The following is a 16566-nucleotide window of genomic DNA, read 5'->3' as shown; positions in this document are numbered from 1 at the left end:
ATAAAATCTTGACCAGTTGAAAATCTGGGTCTCTATGGCAGTAGCTTTAAAGGTCTGAGGCCTGGGGCTGGATAAGGGGCTCAGTGGTTAAGAGTACTTGTGGCTCTTCCAGAGGACCTCAGTCCTATTCCCAGAGACCCACAGCTGACTGAAACTCTAGATGCAGAAGACTGGATACCTCTTCTGGCCTCCACAGGTAACCAAATAACACATGCTCTCTGTCTGTCTGTCTGTCCGTTTGTCTACATGCATACACATAAATAATTACAAAAACAAATGTTTAAAAAAAAGATCTATGGATCAGAGAATCTGAGGTGTTTGAGATTATCAAACCTTATGCCAGGTACTTCCATAGTTCTACAAACTTTTCATACTAAGCTATTTGCATTCCTAGCCCTTGTGATGAGCCTAATTAGGGACTGTGGAATTCGAAAGTTATTGTCCGTATTTCAAGGCTTGCTTGTAGGGGGTTGAGGTGATTTCCACTCTGTAACAGAATGCACTGCACTTGAAGAAGGCAACTGTCTGGGGCGTAGCTGTACACTTCTTGGATGTCACACCCAGGCTCCTCGGGTGACCCCACAGGGTCTCTAATGTCTTAGAGGGCCTCTCTGAGTGCTTTGAAGACACCAGAAACGTCCTGACTCAACGCTGGAAAGGGTGTTTACCATCCTTTAGTTCATCCTTTAGTTCTTTTTGCATGAGTATTTGGCTCCTCCTATCCACAGTCAGCAAGGCTGTCCTCTTCTGTGAACTTTGGCCCCGGTGTTGGGCAGGGAGGAGCGAGCATACACTGAAACCTGTCATTGCCATCAGAGTGCTTGACATAAGTCATCTCCTCCTTGGTCTAATGAGACAGACCCTAAGTATCCCATGATATAGCCACTCGTTATATGTGTGATCGTTTGAATATGAGATTATTTGAATAAAACAAACCCATTGCACAGGCCACATTTCAATTGTTCAGTAGCTCCCTGTGGCCAGTGGATCTTGAAGATAGAGAATGTGGCCATTATAGACATTTCTAGCACACACACCGCAGAGGTGAGGTGAAGAGTCGAAGGTCACACTGCCAGCAGAGGTTAGGATCAAGGAGGGGAGAGAGGGTTAGAAAGACCCACTCCTGTGTTGGTTTCATTTCTGATTTGATTTCTAAGCATATTCCAGGATATTCTTTTGTCCGTTGAATGTTACTGAGGATGTGCTATGTGACTCAAGCAATGTCCCAGTGTTACGTTACTATGTAGTAGGATCGGTCTTTATCCCAATGGAGTTTGCGTTTTAACGGGAAAGGACTGACAACCTAAAAGCATAAGTTCTGTCACAAACCAGGGAGATTAAAATAGAATAGAAAATTTACAATAAGAAATAGGGGTTGAGGATTTAGCTCAGTGGCAGAGCGCTTGCCTAGCAAGCGCAAGGTCCTGGGTTCGGTTCCCAGCTCTGAAAAAAAAAAAAAAGAAATAAGATAATAAGGGAGAAAAAGGAGATTGTACGTGCTGAGGAAACCATAGACTGGTTGTGGTTTTTAGCAGAGTTGTATGGGCATGCCTTTTTAGGAAGGTAACATTTGAGTAAAGATTAAAACCCAGTGATGGAGGTGAGTGTGGACGCTGAAGGAGGAGTGAACAGCCACTGTGGAGATTAAAGACGAAGGCATCCATGGCATATTTGAAGGACAACAAGGAAGGCAGTTGGGGTTGGCGGGACTCAAGTGAGTCAAGACATTAGCAAAAGATAAGTGAGGGTGGAGGTGGATCCCAGAGAGCTCTACGGTTGCTGTAAAATTATAAAAAAAAAATGACACTCATCCTGGTTCCTGCGAGTTCCCACTCCAGAGGATCCACATGCTCTAGCTGTTTCTCTGTTACGATTTTCACACACCATCCCCTTGCAGTTGTCACCATGCCTGAGACTCACATGGCGGTCTGCAGGCCATGCTAGCATGGCCCCACACCAGGCTAGCCCCAAGCATTCTACAGACTAGCATGGCTTCCTGTCACAAACTCTGTTCACACTCCCAGTACCCAGTGAAATCATGACTCAGCAGACTGGAACCCAACAACCAGATTTATGTGTTAAATGCTCAATGTACAATACATCCACACAATTAACTTACAACCAATTGATAAAATATAATTGCCCACCTAGACACACAAAGCCCTATACACATCCATCCCTTAAGAATACTCATAACAACCTGTAAAGGTGCAGAGAGGAATCTTAACGTCCGCCTCCATATTTTCCCAGCGGCTTCTCCCACCTCACTCCAGTCTCCTCCTCTGTCTAAAACTTTTCTCCTGCCCATCCTTCCTTCTCATTCAATGACAGGCCTCACTCTATCTTGTTCTTGCCTTTCACCTGTATGACATTCTACACTCTACACTCTACAAGGACTCTGACTGTGACTACCAAACAGGATGAGAATTAAAAGAGTGTTCAGAAACTGGGGACCATCTGGTTTCACCCTCTTCTTCCCCAAAGCTAGGGGATAGCTGGTAGAAGGAGCCTGGGCAGGGTAGGGCTGGTCTGACTGGGTTTCCTCTGGACTGTGTGGTGTTCTTTCTCTCATCACCTAAAGAGACTTCCTGTGAGTCTTCTACAGATTTGATCAGATAAAATAGTCAGTGCATTCTGACTTCTGGCTTTGGGGTCTGAGAAAGGGTTTAGATTGAAGCCCAGTTGCTGTGAGCTGAATTGTATTCCTCCAAGTCCTGTGTTAAAGTCTTTTGTTGTTTGTTTCATTTTCTTCAAGACAGGGTTTCTCTGTGTAGCCCTGGCTGTCCTGGAACTCACTGTAGACCAGGATGGCCTCCAATTCAGATCTGCCTGCCTCTGCCCCCTAAGAGTTGGGATTAAAGGCGGGAGCCGTTACTACCTGACTCACGTCTTAATATAAACTAAAAAGTACTGAATTTGAAATGCTCCAAAATCCAAAAGTTTGAGGGCATTTACATAATGCCTAAAGTAGGAACTTCTTCACCTATCCTTATGAGATGGGCCAATCAAAGTGAAGTCATACTGAAATACGTGAAATTATATTCTGACTGTGAATGTGGTGTACAAAGACCTTACGCAGGTACCTGAAATCATTGGGTCTGGTGTTCATTGGGCCCCTGGGAGAAACAGTTCATCCCCAGTAGAGACAGCAGCAAAAGAACCAAGGGAATGAATACTCCTTTGCCCCAGGACCACTCCTGAAATGCCCCGAGAGTCATGGAGATGTAAAAGTCTTTCTTACCTTTTCCATCTTTCAAATGCTGTACCTGAGAGATCCGGACACTAGGCTGTGGAGGTTGGCAGATGTGGAACCAGAAACGAAGATGTGAGTGTTAGTAACAGACACTGGGTATCTACCTGGATTCTCCCTGAGGTGAGAGCAGGTCCAACCCGGATGTGGGTGAGATGGAAAGCCTTGATTGACACCCAGTGGGAGAAAGTCCAAACTGAACTGGCAAGATAAAATATACTACCACTACACAGCATGGAGAAGGAAGTTAACCTCAGTTCCTCAAAAGCTCTGGGGTGATAGCACGGTCTGCAGTGTCTGCTTTGCAAATGTGAAGACTGAGTTTGACACCCAGGAGCCATGGGGAATTTAAGAAGCTGAGTATAGTGGTGTGTACCGGTGCTCCCGGCACTGAGGGAGAAGATGGGAGCTCTGCAAGTGCCAGGCTAGTAAGGAAGCCGGTCTCCAAGGGACATGGTGGCTGAAGAACGATGTCTCAGGTTGTCCTCTGAGTCCCACACCTGCACAGACACAGACACATACAGGCACACACAAGATGCACGCACACAGGAAGCCAAGAGTTGTTTTCTGTGTGGACAGCTTTAGTTTTGGCAAGACAAGAGTTCTTCCTATGTGATGATGGCTGGCACAAAACCATTTAATGACACCTATATGCACACTCAAAATGACCATGTGACGGCTCGGCTGGTAAAAGCTCCTACCACTAAGGCTGACAGTTTAAGTTCAATCCCAGGTCCCACATTTTAGGTGGTGGAAACGGATTCCCTTATACATTGTCCTCTGGCCACACACTCTATAGCACGTCCAGTCCTTTTTAAATGGTCACAGTGGTGGTTTTTCATTATGTGTGTGTTATCGCCAGTTTTACAATTGCAAAAAGAAGTTCTATAAAGTCTGCTCATGTGAGAGATGTGGCTTAAAAATATAGTCCCTGGGCCAGACGTGACAGTGCACATCTTTACATGCCAGCACCCTGGAGGCAGGCCAGCCTGTTCTGTAGAGTGAGTTCCAGGACAGCCAGGGATTTGTAGGAGACCCCAAAAAGGGTATCTGTAACAACAGATAAACCTAAAATGAATCTAGAAAAGTGGGTAGGCTGAGGGAAAGATGTCAAGATTGCTCAGAAAGAGGCAAGAACACAATTAGTTGGAGGCGGGAAGCCATGCAGCCCAGTGTTGACCTATGGCCATCATGGGCAAAGCAGGAAAAGATGGGGACAAGCCACTTGGGCAGACAGACACCCCCACATCTGTGCACACACGCCCATAAAATCTTGCAGTCATACTAATCAACCCAGAGGCAAGGCACACTCTGGAATCTGTGCTTTTGAGCAAAAATTTCCACAGATCTCAAGGACAGTAACGTCGTGTAAGATAACTTTATTTCACAGGGCAAAGGGTTTAATGTATATAATAATGCTATATCTGTAGCCTTAGAAACTGGAGTAAATACTGCAGGAACAGTTCTAACCACAGGAGTGGTGGTCACCCCCTCCCCATTATCTCCCTCCTCTTGGTAGAACTGTTGCTGCCTCTCAAGGCTTGTGGTAACCATACAGCTTGCAAAAGCAATGGTTTCATGAGGAAACAACACTTCTAGTTTTTCTCTGGACTGCTACACTATATGATTTTTAAAAGATGAACACCCCTTTGAAAGCTGACAGAAGAGAGCAGAATATATGCAACTGTACAAGCCCCGAGGTATTGACCTGGACAAACAAAATCTTGAGAAGCAGAAGAAGCCCCCAGCATCTGGCTGCCTCCTCTTGCAGCTGCTTCACCTGGGAGCCTGGAACTTCCCCCCTTTTTCTGCCTTCCCTGGTAGGGATAGAGGCTCCTCACATCTCTGAGAGCTTGATATCATAGGTGACCATGTTGAAGTTGTCCCAGGCAAAGAGTTTCCTCTCCAGGGGGTTGTAGTCGACCATGCTGCTGTATTTGTAGCGATTCTTGAATGGGATGGTCAGGGTCTTGCTGATCCCAGTGTTAGTGTCATAGGCAAAGTTGATGGTTGCATGGACTGAAGAGTAGCTGCTCACCGTGTACAAGATGCCACAGATAACAAAGGCATTAGCCACAGACTGCTTACGGATGTTGGTCTCCCAGGTACTCTCAAGTTCCAGGTTCTCTGGGTTCAATTTGGAGAGGACTATGGCTCCTCTGGTTTCCTCTGTGCTATAGATGACCCAGAGGCCGCTCTCATCCACAGCTAAGTCGATGTCTGTGTAGCCACCCCATGCGTATGGGAACTGTCCATGGTAGCCAGCTCCAGGAATTTCCTTCTCTGCCTTCACTGTCTCTGTGTTCAGTTCATACCTGAGCACAGTTCTGGACTCAGCACCCTGGAAATAGAGGCTCCCTGCATACACCACAGCACCTGTGCTTTCCAGTGCCTGGGGGAGCACATGGACCTTTGAAGGATAGCCCTGCTCGAACTGGCTTATCTGACTGTACTCAAACACCTGGCGGATGCCTGTGCCAACCGTATCAATCCTCCAAGTGGTCTCCTGGGTGTAGGGGTGAGTGGGCTTGGGGTCTCTCATCCATACTCCATACTTTCCAGTGATTGTCTCAGCTGTCCTCAGGGTGACTGGCTCTCCTACCCAGACTAGCACTCCACATCCTGATGAATTAAAAAAAAAAAGTTGCCATGTATTTAATATCTATAAGTCTCCCAAATACAGACAGCAGGATGGTAGGAGTGAAGCAGAGAAGGTGGAGACAGTGGATAGACATCTGAACCCTGCTACCCACTGACCATGTAACCAGTGAGGTACTTAGCTCTGGGAGCCTTGACTTTCTCATTTGTTTTTGTTTTGTTTTGTGTTCATTGGTGTTTTACCTGAACATATGTCTGTGTGAGGGTGTTGGAACCTCTGGAATTGGAATTACAGACCGTTGTGAGCTGCCATGTGGGTGTTGGGAATTATACCTGGGTCCTCTGGAAGAATAGCCAATGCTTTCAACCCCTGAGCCATCTCCTGGCTTTCTCATTTATATAGGGGGATAAGGGTTTGGGGTAATGAGGTTGTCAATGTAGAGGTGATTAGACATGCCCAAGTGCTTTCTCTATAGCACAGCAAACATGAGTCTGTGGGGCGAGTGAATCTCTCACCCGGGAGATAGAAGGCTGTGTAGAGCTTTGACTGTCCAGACTCTCTCCTTGAGCACAGCAGAGAGACAGAGGGTACTTATTCCTTTGTACTTCATGGCTTTCAAATTGGATTTATCTTATTTAAAAAGAGAAATCAGCTCATTGTAAGCATAATCTATATAGCAAAGTTTTTCCATTTTTACTTGCTGGGCCACATACTTGATGCATCCATTTAAATGTCATAAATACTGTGGTTTTTTAGTGAAATGAATAATAGATAGTTGAGAATTTCAGGTTAGTGGAGTTAAGATCCATTTCTCTTCATTCACGGGTGCCTTTGATTTCCTCACAAAAGACACAGTGATGCTTATCTCTCAGGGAGTCCTACTGTAAATGCTTCAGGACCCCCCTCCATACTCTTCAGTGTCAGCAGGGATTGCTAATAACACAGTCAATGTTATTTTCTGGAAACAGCAACTGTATTCCATGAAACATTTTTTTGAGGGACAAATCCACTTTTCCTTGATAGACAAAGGTCAGAAAAATCCCTTTCATAACAGACATGCTGAGATGATCTATAGTATATACCTAGCCCTCCAAGGTTGCCTCCCTGTACGTGTGTCTAGAAAAGGTAGCAGGGAGGTTTCAGCTTCCCTCTCCCCAGCTCTGCCTCTTGGGAGTCACCTATCTTCTCTTCTAGGTTAACAGTTGTTCTATCCAAACTGAACACATAACAAGGGGTGTGTATGTGTGTGTGTGTGTGTGTGTGTGTGTGTGTGTGAGAGAGAGAGAGAGAGAGAGAGAGAGAGAGAGAGAGAGAGAGAGAGAGAGAGAGAGAAAGCGTTCAGGTAAGCAGGTAAGCTCAAAAGGGAGAAATCTAACTTCATACCTTTGTCTCCCTCTTTGCTCCTGGGATGACCAGATTGATTCTTCAAGATTTGGGAAGCAGGAACCTCTGTTAGTTCTGACTTCAGTTCCTGGAAAGCCATCGTGTCCAAATTCCACTGAGAGACTGTATTCGAAGAAAGAAATCAATGATACTTGGAGAAGAAAGGGCACACGAATGGACTCTGTGGAGGGTGACGTTTGATATGTTCCCAAAGACTTGATATCTGAAGTTTGCTTTGGGAACCTGGAAAGGGAAGTGTAGCATGGCTGAATCACATTGGTAGCTCATCGGAACTGGGGTGATGGCTTCACTAGGAGTTATTCTTTCTCTTGGGAAATTTGCATAATTAAAAACCTTACAAATAATACATTGCACAGCTCTCTGTTTAACACTGGGTTGAATATTCAGTACAAAGTAAAAGTACAATTAGAGTTTCATGTTATATAAATTCCACTAGGAAAATTGTTAGTAAAGTATGTCTTCAAGGAATAGAACTCAGCTATTAGCATACATATACAAAGGTGATTTAAATGAAATCACCAAATAGCAGGGGAGAGAAAGCCCCAAGCAAACATCTCACATCACCAAATGAAGCTTTACGATTGGGAATGAGTTGTTGGTAAAAGGGGTCCCATGTAAACCTCCAAACAACTCAGGCTGTTGCGAAGGTTATCCTATTGCTAAAAGTATCTGCCTATATGTTGTGTGTAGCTTTTGCTACCTGCCTTTGCCCCAGGATCTGGCCACACTGCCAGTCCCCACTCAGCTTCCCTAGAATCTATGGAGACACACAGTGGTTCATTTTCAACTTGCCTTCTTGGCCCAACTTCTGGGCACTGCTATCTCCTGCCTGAAAAGTGTGTACTTGCTGATAATCTTATCTCTGCTCCTTCCTCCTGCCCTCCTCCCACCTCCCCTAACTTTAGTTACTCAGTTAAATTTCATCCCTGTTAAATATCCCTGACCACCCACCTGCAGGAGCAGCCTGTGTAGCCACTCCGTTTTGAGATCTCACATGGCTGGTCAACTTTTCTTCATCAGATGCTGAACTCTCCTTCTCTCCCTTGTTTCTGTCTACTTTTCCTCCACAAACCTGGAAACCCTTCCTATTCCTTCTGCCTAGCCTTTGGCCCATGGCTTTCCTTATTAACAGCTCAAGAACCAACTGGGGAACATGACCTTAGCATCAGAACTGTCCTACACCTATACAACTTATTGAACATGGAGAAGGTAAACTGCTGCCTACTTAAAGCCCTACTGGCTAGTGTTCTTGGTACCAGAAGGTACTTAGGCACTCTACCAAAGGAGAACCATAAACACCAACCCAGCTACAAACCCTTTGATTTACAATGATGTCCTACCTGCAAGATCTACCAGCCAATGGTAGCACAAAGCTTGTGGAAATAACCAACTAATATTTGATTTACAACCTGCTCCATGAGATGGAACCCATACCTGACTCCACTTGAGTGAGCGAGAACCTGAGGCCAGATAGCCCAGGGACCCAGGGAGAAACTAAGCACTACTATTCTACAAAAGGAAAAGAGCAGTAAAATGACTCCTAAAGACAGTCAGCTATACTCATAGATCAGGGCCGCTCAGCCATCATCAGAGAAGCTTCCTCCTGCAGCAGATGTAAACAATTACAGCGACCCACAGCCAGACAATATGCAGAGAGTGAGAGGCCTTGTAACACTCAGCCCTAAAGGGGGTGTCGCCATCAAACCCCTTCCTTCAGGGCTCAGGAACCCTGTAGAAGAAGAGGCAGAAAAAGTATAAGAGCCAGAGAGGATGGAGGACGCCAAGAAAACAAGGTCCATTAAGTCAAGAAGAATGACTCACATACGAAGTCACAGAGTTCAGTATATACACGAAGCAGCATGCACAGGGCCTGCACAGGTCTGCACCAGATGGAGTCCTAGAGCTGAGAAGTGGACCTCGCCCCGACTCTAATGCAGAATCTCCCACAGAAAACAATTTGCAACTAAATTTTCTCCAGGGGAGTGTCACTGGGGAAACAAATTATTCTTAAGTATAGGCCGCATGCCCAGCAGTAGAGACACAGCCAACAGAGAATGAGCTCAATGGTGTCTTTGGAGTTTCCTTGTCTGGAAATATGGCAGCAGGGCTTTTCCCCCTGCATATATTTTGCACATATTTTATGCCTTCCAATTGTGTGGTGTTTTGGGATTCCTGATACGGGTTTCTGTATCTGTATCTATCTCTTGTGCCTTCTCTTGGGCTCTTTCCCTTCTGTGTTTTGTCCTATCCTGACTTAATCTTATTTCGCCTTTTTAATTTTATTACTATTCTCTAGCTGCCTGTTTGTTCTCTAAAGAGAGAAAGAAAGAAAGATGGATCTGGATGAGAGGGGAGGCAGGAACAAGGAGGGAAAAATCGGAATATGTTGTATAAAAAAAAAATCTGTCAGTAAAAGAAGCTACAATAATTCCTTCTGGTAAACTTCCCTGGATGAATGGACTGAGTGGCTTCTGCAGCTTCGCTGGGCCCAGAGAGTGGCTAGAGGCTTCAGGAGAGCCAGTGCGCTCTTGTAGAATGGCCCCCTCCTGGGGCAGAGCTCAGGTTCTCGATGATGGCTCAACATACCACAGAGCACAGTCGCCCATCAGATCTCCGGTCAGAGAGGCAGAGGCACAGGAACATGGGACTGTGTTCCCATCCTGGTCCCAACATGACCCCCGCCACGGTTCGGAACAGGAGAGCTCAGCTCTGGCTCTCTTCCTGTCTTCCCTCGCTCTTCACTGGGAACCCCGCCTCATGCACTTCCCTTGTGGTAAACAAGAGCCACAGTAACGCAGCAGATCGCGGAAAGCCTTCCAGAGACCACTTGACTCCTTCCCACTTGGCAGGTGTGGTGGCTGGATTAGGAAACTCCTGGTGGCTTGGCAGTCATCTCAGCCAGGAGCTGCTGGCAGCATTCAGATTCCCAGAGGACAGCCATCTGGCAAAGTCGCGCAAAGGGGGCCGGCCTAAGCCAGAAGTTGTAGCTTCCTCCGCTTCCACTGAGTCCAGCTGTGGGACTTTGGACAAATGAGTCAACCTCTCTGAACACCAGCATTCTGAACTGTACAAATGTCAGCTTGTTTTTGAAGATTAAATAGTACCATGATCAAATAATCCCAAATAAAGAGATGCCCAGACTCTGATTTTTTGGGGACTATTTTAAACCACGACCTTTCAATTTTGAATATAGAAGGAAAGCAAATGATTGTGGAAAGTAATATCTGTATTATGTCAGATATCTGAAGCTTTCATGCCTTTTGCTTATTTTTATCCTTAATGGTATTGAGATTCATTCCTCTATTGTTAAAATTTGTTGAAACTCTCTGCCTGCTCTGTCTTTTAACCTCATACTGTAGTGGAGGTGGACCTATGGACCAGTTAAATTATTAACTAATTTGCATGCAGATGTCACCATAAAGATGTTTGTAAATATTTTCTATTACTGTGAAAAAAATAGTATTATTTAAATGAAGAGAATAGAAAACAATGCCATGGTATTTCCATGTTGACACAAATAATACTTAGGAAAAAGGAAGTTTAGCTACTAGCCTGGTTGTCAGTTGTCCTGGGTATTAACTCTAGATCCAGTGTGCCACAGAGACTTTATGTTAAGTGTGGCCAAGGTTCTTAATGACTGCCTGACATTTGCACACAATGGTAGGACCCAACCAGAGGAAAACAGTACAATTGCAGTCCATTGCCTGGATGGCCACTCTGTCAGAAATGGCCCAGGTTGCTTCCTCCTTTCACTGCTGCTCAGCATGATAGCCCAGGGTCCTGCTGAATACTCTGGTGCTCAAGCCCTTCCTGTCCATCTTTCCCCAGCAGTTGCTATGGCAACCTGACTCTTAGAGGTATCAGCTGCCAGGACCACATATCGGCTTCCTGCCCAAGTCTCTCTGACTGTGCAGGAGTTCTGTGAGGACCAGCCTGGCATCTTATTTCTCACAGATGGACTATCAGATCCAGGGCTAAGTGTTTCGTGGAGCTGAGCTTTTGTTTCTCATGTGGCAATCAATTTGATGACACCCCCCCTTCCTATTTTCATTCCTTGAATCACTCTCCTCTGGGTCCCATTTCTTTTCCTGGCCTCAGGGCCCATGCAAACCACTTGCCCACAGGCCCTCACTGATGTCTGGGTCCGACTCCTCCTCTCAGAGGAAACTGTTGTTGCACTTTATCTTCAGGGTGACTAGAACTTCTGTTTACATTTGTGTAGGCGCACATGCTAAACTCCATATGCATACACATGAGTGATCTCTCTGGTTCTGAGGAGATTATTTTTCTATGTGACAATTACATGCTAAAGCGGTGGTTTGGGTTTGAACTGTGTTGGGGTAGGAAGAAGCCTACCTCCTCAGCCTTGCCTTTATCTACTGAGACTCATACCCCAGACCTTCATACCTCAGTTCTTGCCACTTGAGTTCTAGCCCCTCAGAGTACTACTGATCTCCAAGCCTGGGGCCTGGAAATGGACTTTATTCCAAGTATTTCTTTAGCTCTTTGACTTTTTCTCCCACCACCCCACCCCACCCAAGGTCTCTCTGTGTAGCCCTGGCTGTGCTGGAACCTACTTTGCAGACCTTAAACTCACTGAGATCTACTCCCCTTGCCTTCTGAGTGCTGGAGTTAAAAACATGCATTGCCACCACCTGGCGCTCTGACATTTTTAAGGTCTATAAACTTGAAGACAGCAGGGGTCATGAAAGTCATCAACTCTTAGAAAAGGCAGAATTCTGATTCTCATTGTGCTATTAACGACTGGGTGGCCGTGGACTAGCAGGCTCTCTGGCCTCAGTTTTCACAAATGAGCCCATGGCTAAATGCTTTCAAGGTTCCTCTCCAGTTATCTGTTCATGTCTGGATGCAATCCCTGGTCTGATAATTCTCCACTATAGAAAAAGACTTCCACATTTGAAATTTATTATAATGGGCTGTTGACCTATGTCAAAAGTAGAGTAGCTGCAAAGGAGAATGGAAATAAATTTAGAGAATACATCCAATAAATTTCTAAGGCCAAGCATACCCTTTAAGTCAAAAGACCACAGACAGTCAAGGCATAAAGCACTGCCTTGATTTTTACATGCACACATACATTCCACATATATACAATTACATAGGATTTTTTTGTTGAGAGTGTACCTTTAAGCCTGAAATTTGCATATAACTTTTAGTGATGGTATTTCCTGTCTGTCCTCTCAGAGCCCAGTTGAAGTCTTAGCCACCACTGGGCAGCTGGGTAGACTTTGGTACCCTTAGCCACTTGGGACCTCAACTTTCCTCTGTCGTCCAAATCAGAATTGGATTTCTTCCAGCCTAAATATAAATATTTAATGAGGTAATCATTATCAGGAGGAAGAGAGAGTGCAATAGAAGACACGCAGTGTAAAAGCAGAAGCAGGCACCAGCAGGGAAGGTAGACGTCAGGAGGGGCACAGGGAGGTAGAAAAGTACAGTATCATGTCTTAAGATCAGGTAAGTCTGGGCTGGAGAGATGGCTCAGTGGTTAAGAGCACTGACTGCTCTTCCAGAGGTCCTGAGTTCAAATCCCAGCAACCACATGATGGCTTGCAACCATCTATAAATAAAATAAATAAATTTAAAAAAAAAAAAAAAAAAGATCAGGTAAGTCTGTGATTCTGTATTCTAACTTCAGTTTCAGTAACAGGAAACATCACTCCTATGTTACAGTTCTTTACACAGTTGTTCAGTTGTAGTCACAAAAGTGATTACAGAGTAAATTCTTTGTCATGTTACGGATAAGAAAACAGGCGGAGAAGGAAATAGCTTGCCTCCTGCCGAGTTCAGTATCAATTCTGTGTCTGGAACCTTTATGGTCCTCCAGATCTTACCTTTTAAAAAGATCTCTTTTAGAAAATAATTTATTCCATCACACCATTTTGCAGGTTTTTCAAGCCCAAGGAGGTGGTAGGACACTTGAGATCATGCTCCCCGTGGTGCACAGTTTACTGGGATCCAGTTACTGCACGTTTAGTGTGTCCTCTCCTCCTCTCACAGACAGTAAACTGTATAGATTGGTCCTGACAGTTCGGTTCTAGGTACTTGAGCACATGTTTAGGATCATGTCCTTCATACATACACCATGACCTGAGAAAGGCAATGCTAATCTAACAGCCTCTAACAGGTGCCTTACCCAACCATCCCAGCACCCCTTCTGCAACTGTCACCTGACCATGGACTCTGTGACATGGGGAGCTGATGGAGGGTGCCCACGTGTTTGGTTACCAGGTTTCTTAGGCTCCTTTGTTTAAAATCAACCCTTCCTCTCAATGTGGTGCTTGTCACCAACACTTTTAAGGAGCCCAGACTAATTGTCCCACATCTGAATGTTCATCACTTGTTCATGAAACAAGTGACTACTTGGGAACAAAACACTCATAAGAAGTGGCACAAATACTGTTTTCTAACCATCAAAAACAATGTGCCCATCTCTCCATGCACTGAATACCCATCTCCAGAAGGAGCCGGGACACACAGAGGCCGTCTGTGATAAGGGCCACTTGCTGCAGAGCTCTCTGGTGACCTGAAAGCTGACAGCCTTTGATTCGGCAACAAAAGACAAAATTTCCAAAGCCACACACCAAGGGACCCGAGAGAGAAATTGTCTCCTCATTCTTTACCAAGGTAGGAGATTCAAGAGTAAAACACCGCCAGGCATAGTGGTGCACACCTTTTTTTTTTTTTTTTTTTAAATTTTTTTTTTTCATAGTTGGGGACCGAACCCAGGGCTTTGCACTTGCCTAGCAAGCGCTCTACCACTGAGCTAAATCCCCAACCGTGGTGCACACCTTTAATTCTGGCACTTGAGAGGCAGAGGCAGGCAGACCTTTGAGTTCAAGGCCAGTTGAGTCTGTAGAGGGTTTCAGGACAGTCAGGGCAACACAGAGAAACCCTGTCTTGAAAAACCAAATACATTAATAACAACAACAACAACAACAACAACAACAGTAGTAGTAGTAGTAGTAGTAGTAGTAGTAGTAGTAATAGTAGTAGTAGTAGTAGTAGTAGTAGTAGTAGTAGTAGTAGTAGTAGTAATATACTAGTTTTTGTCGCACAAATCATTTGGCATCTCAAATGGGGGTCATTTTTGCAGGAATCGCAATTTCTAAGCAAAGCTTGAAAATAAATTACCCAAAGGGCACAGCAGGTCATTTTCTATTCACCATGTGTACCTCTCACTTGGCCCCGTGTTTCTCATTTGGCTGTGGGCCGTGATCATTTTGTCATGACTGAGGACAAGAGTTCAGATCCACTGGCCTAAACAACGAGCCAACTTGCAGGGAACATGAAAAAGTGTTTGCTTCGCTTTCCTTAATGAAACTCCTGCACACTGGACTTTCCGTTTCTCAGAGAAAAGACAAAACCAAAGGAGAAGCCTGGGAGTCCTGTAATAGGTCACCCGCAAACTTGCTACCTTCCGGGTCAGTCAGCCCCTCCACCCTGCATTCTTACCTTCCCTGGAGCCTGGCAGCATGTCCTGAGCGGGGTGGTGGGTTGAGGGACACAGGCCTCTCCTCAGCCTTGCTACCTCCTGGCTGCTGCCTTCTAGCCTCCTGGCCAAGTCTTCATTCTCTTGTTCCAGCTGCCTCTTCTCTTCCTCCAAAGCTGACTTGTCTCTCAGGAGATTGTTATACGCTACCTCCAGATCCCTGGTTTGGGTCTCCAGCTGGTCCCGCTCTCTCCTCAGGGCACCCAGCTGGCCTTGTAGCCCCTCCTGGACCTCCTGGGTCCCAGGAACTCGGCCTGAGGTCATCTGGTGGAGGAGACTCTCCAGGGATCTGACCCGGGCCTTGGTGGACTCTAGGTCTGCATGCTGGATGCTGCTGTCTCTCTGAAGGTCCTGGATGGCTGACATGGCCTGGTCCTCCCTTGGGCAGCTGGATTCACTGGGGCTGGCCACAGTGAAGGTGTACTGGCATCGGCCACTCCGATCGTTGGCCTTTCGGAACTGTGCTGTCCTGGCCCCCACTCCCCACACCAGGCAGGCCAGAAACAGCAGCTGGAGAGCTGGCATCTTGGGACGGCAGCTGCAGCAGAATGCACAGGAGGGCGTCGGTATGAAGGCTGGGTGAGGCTTCTTCTAGAAGGCTCTGCTGCAAGGTGTCTGGATGGGTGGCCCTGCTGGCTCAAGCCTGAAATCCAAAGAGGTTTATATATCCTGGGGAGCCAGCCCTGTGTGGAGGGAGGGAGAGGTGATCACATGAAGCTGGGTTGGACCAGCCATGGGGGGATAGGAGGATTGGACTCACACTGCCAGCAAGATTCTTAAAAAAAAAATAAAGCGCCAGAGGCTATTTTGAATTTATTTTTAGAAGTCCCCCGGCATGTACCCCACATCCCTGTAATAACCCCTAAGTTTCTAGCCTGTTTGTACATGTGCCCGTATGCCCACCTCGTCTGACAGGAGTGGCTGGGCTCATTTGAACAGGGATATAAGTCTATTTTGTGTTTCATAGGACCCTGCTCTGGACCAGTCACTGTGTAAGGAACTAGGGAGACAGACATGAGCAGACATGCCCTGTAGCCGAGACAAGGAAGAGCCCGAGGAAGAGGCCAGTGCCCACAGGCTCCCGGCTCCCACAGAAGGGGTGAGAACATGATGCTGCCCTAGGTGTAGAATAATCATGTGTGCGTCCTTAGAAAAACTCCCTGACGACAGCCTCGTGTCTCAGGAGGCTGTGCTGATACTCTGGGCCAGGTTTATGATGAGCGTGTCCCCGAAAGTCTACTGGTGAAATCTGTGCGTCCATCTCTGAAAGAAAGGTCCAAACGCATAAAATGTAAGGAATCGAAAAAGAAAGCCCATTATTAAGACTATGAAAATATTTAAACGCCTGGAATATATGGAAGATACTCGACCTGAGGTCTAATTTTAAAGGACTCTTGAGTACATACAGCATTTCATGGAACCTGCATCAGCTGTAACACGGGAATGAAATTACAGGTATTGCTAGCATAACTTTAGGTTTAGGTAGAAGATATCCAGGAGGAGCTGAAATAACCAAGTGAGAAGTTGTGAAAAATAGAGATTTAATTTATTTTCCAATTCAAATTCGTGGGCTGTAGCCTAGTAACACCGGCTTTGCAAAGAAAGCCAAGTCCTCTGAGTGCAACGGAGGGGAATGGTCAGGTCTCAGAGGGAGTTCAAGAACCAGGCAATAGTGTGAGACTTCTCCTAAAACCACACACACACACACACACACACACACACACACACACACACGCACGCACACACACGCACACACACACACATGCCTTCCTCCAAATAAAAAAATAAGATAAATGAAAA

General features: G+C 45.8%; 1 protein-coding gene across 1 annotated transcript; it reads right to left on the bottom strand.

Moving 5' to 3' along the window:
• Positions 1 to 4609: 4609 nt before the first annotated feature.
• On the bottom strand, positions 4610 to 15405 carry Myoc (myocilin). The gene is made up of 3 exons (XM_032915260.1): positions 14730 to 15405; positions 7233 to 7355; positions 4610 to 5872 (listed from the first exon to the last, which is right to left on the bottom strand). The coding sequence occupies exons 1-3, from the start codon at positions 15289 to 15291 to the stop codon at positions 5088 to 5090; spliced, it is 1470 nt and encodes a 489-aa protein (XP_032771151.1). The 5' UTR covers positions 15292 to 15405; the 3' UTR covers positions 4610 to 5087.
• Positions 15406 to 16566: the final 1161 nt, after the last annotated feature.

Source organism: Rattus rattus, chromosome 10 (genome assembly GCF_011064425.1).
Source record: "Rattus rattus isolate New Zealand chromosome 10, Rrattus_CSIRO_v1, whole genome shotgun sequence".
NCBI classification, from domain to species: domain Eukaryota; kingdom Metazoa; phylum Chordata; class Mammalia; order Rodentia; family Muridae; genus Rattus; species Rattus rattus.
The sequence above is the reverse complement of the archived record's forward strand: the minus strand, read 5'-3'. Positions and strand labels throughout refer to the sequence as shown.

Bases quoted from the DNA above. Each gene is read 5' to 3' on its own strand.
- Myoc (XM_032915260.1), bottom strand. From the start codon at position 15,291: ATGCCAGCTCTCCAGCTGCTGTTTCTGGCCTGCCTGGTGTGGGGAGTG. The intron at 7,356-14,729 runs GTAAGAATGCAG...CTTCGAATACAG, and splicing joins GCTGCCAGGCTCCAGGGAAG to TCTCTCAGTGGAATTTGGAC. The intron at 5,873-7,232 runs GTATGAAGTTAG...TTAATTCATCAG, and splicing joins GAGCAAAGAGGGAGACAAAG to GATGTGGAGTGCTAGTCTGG.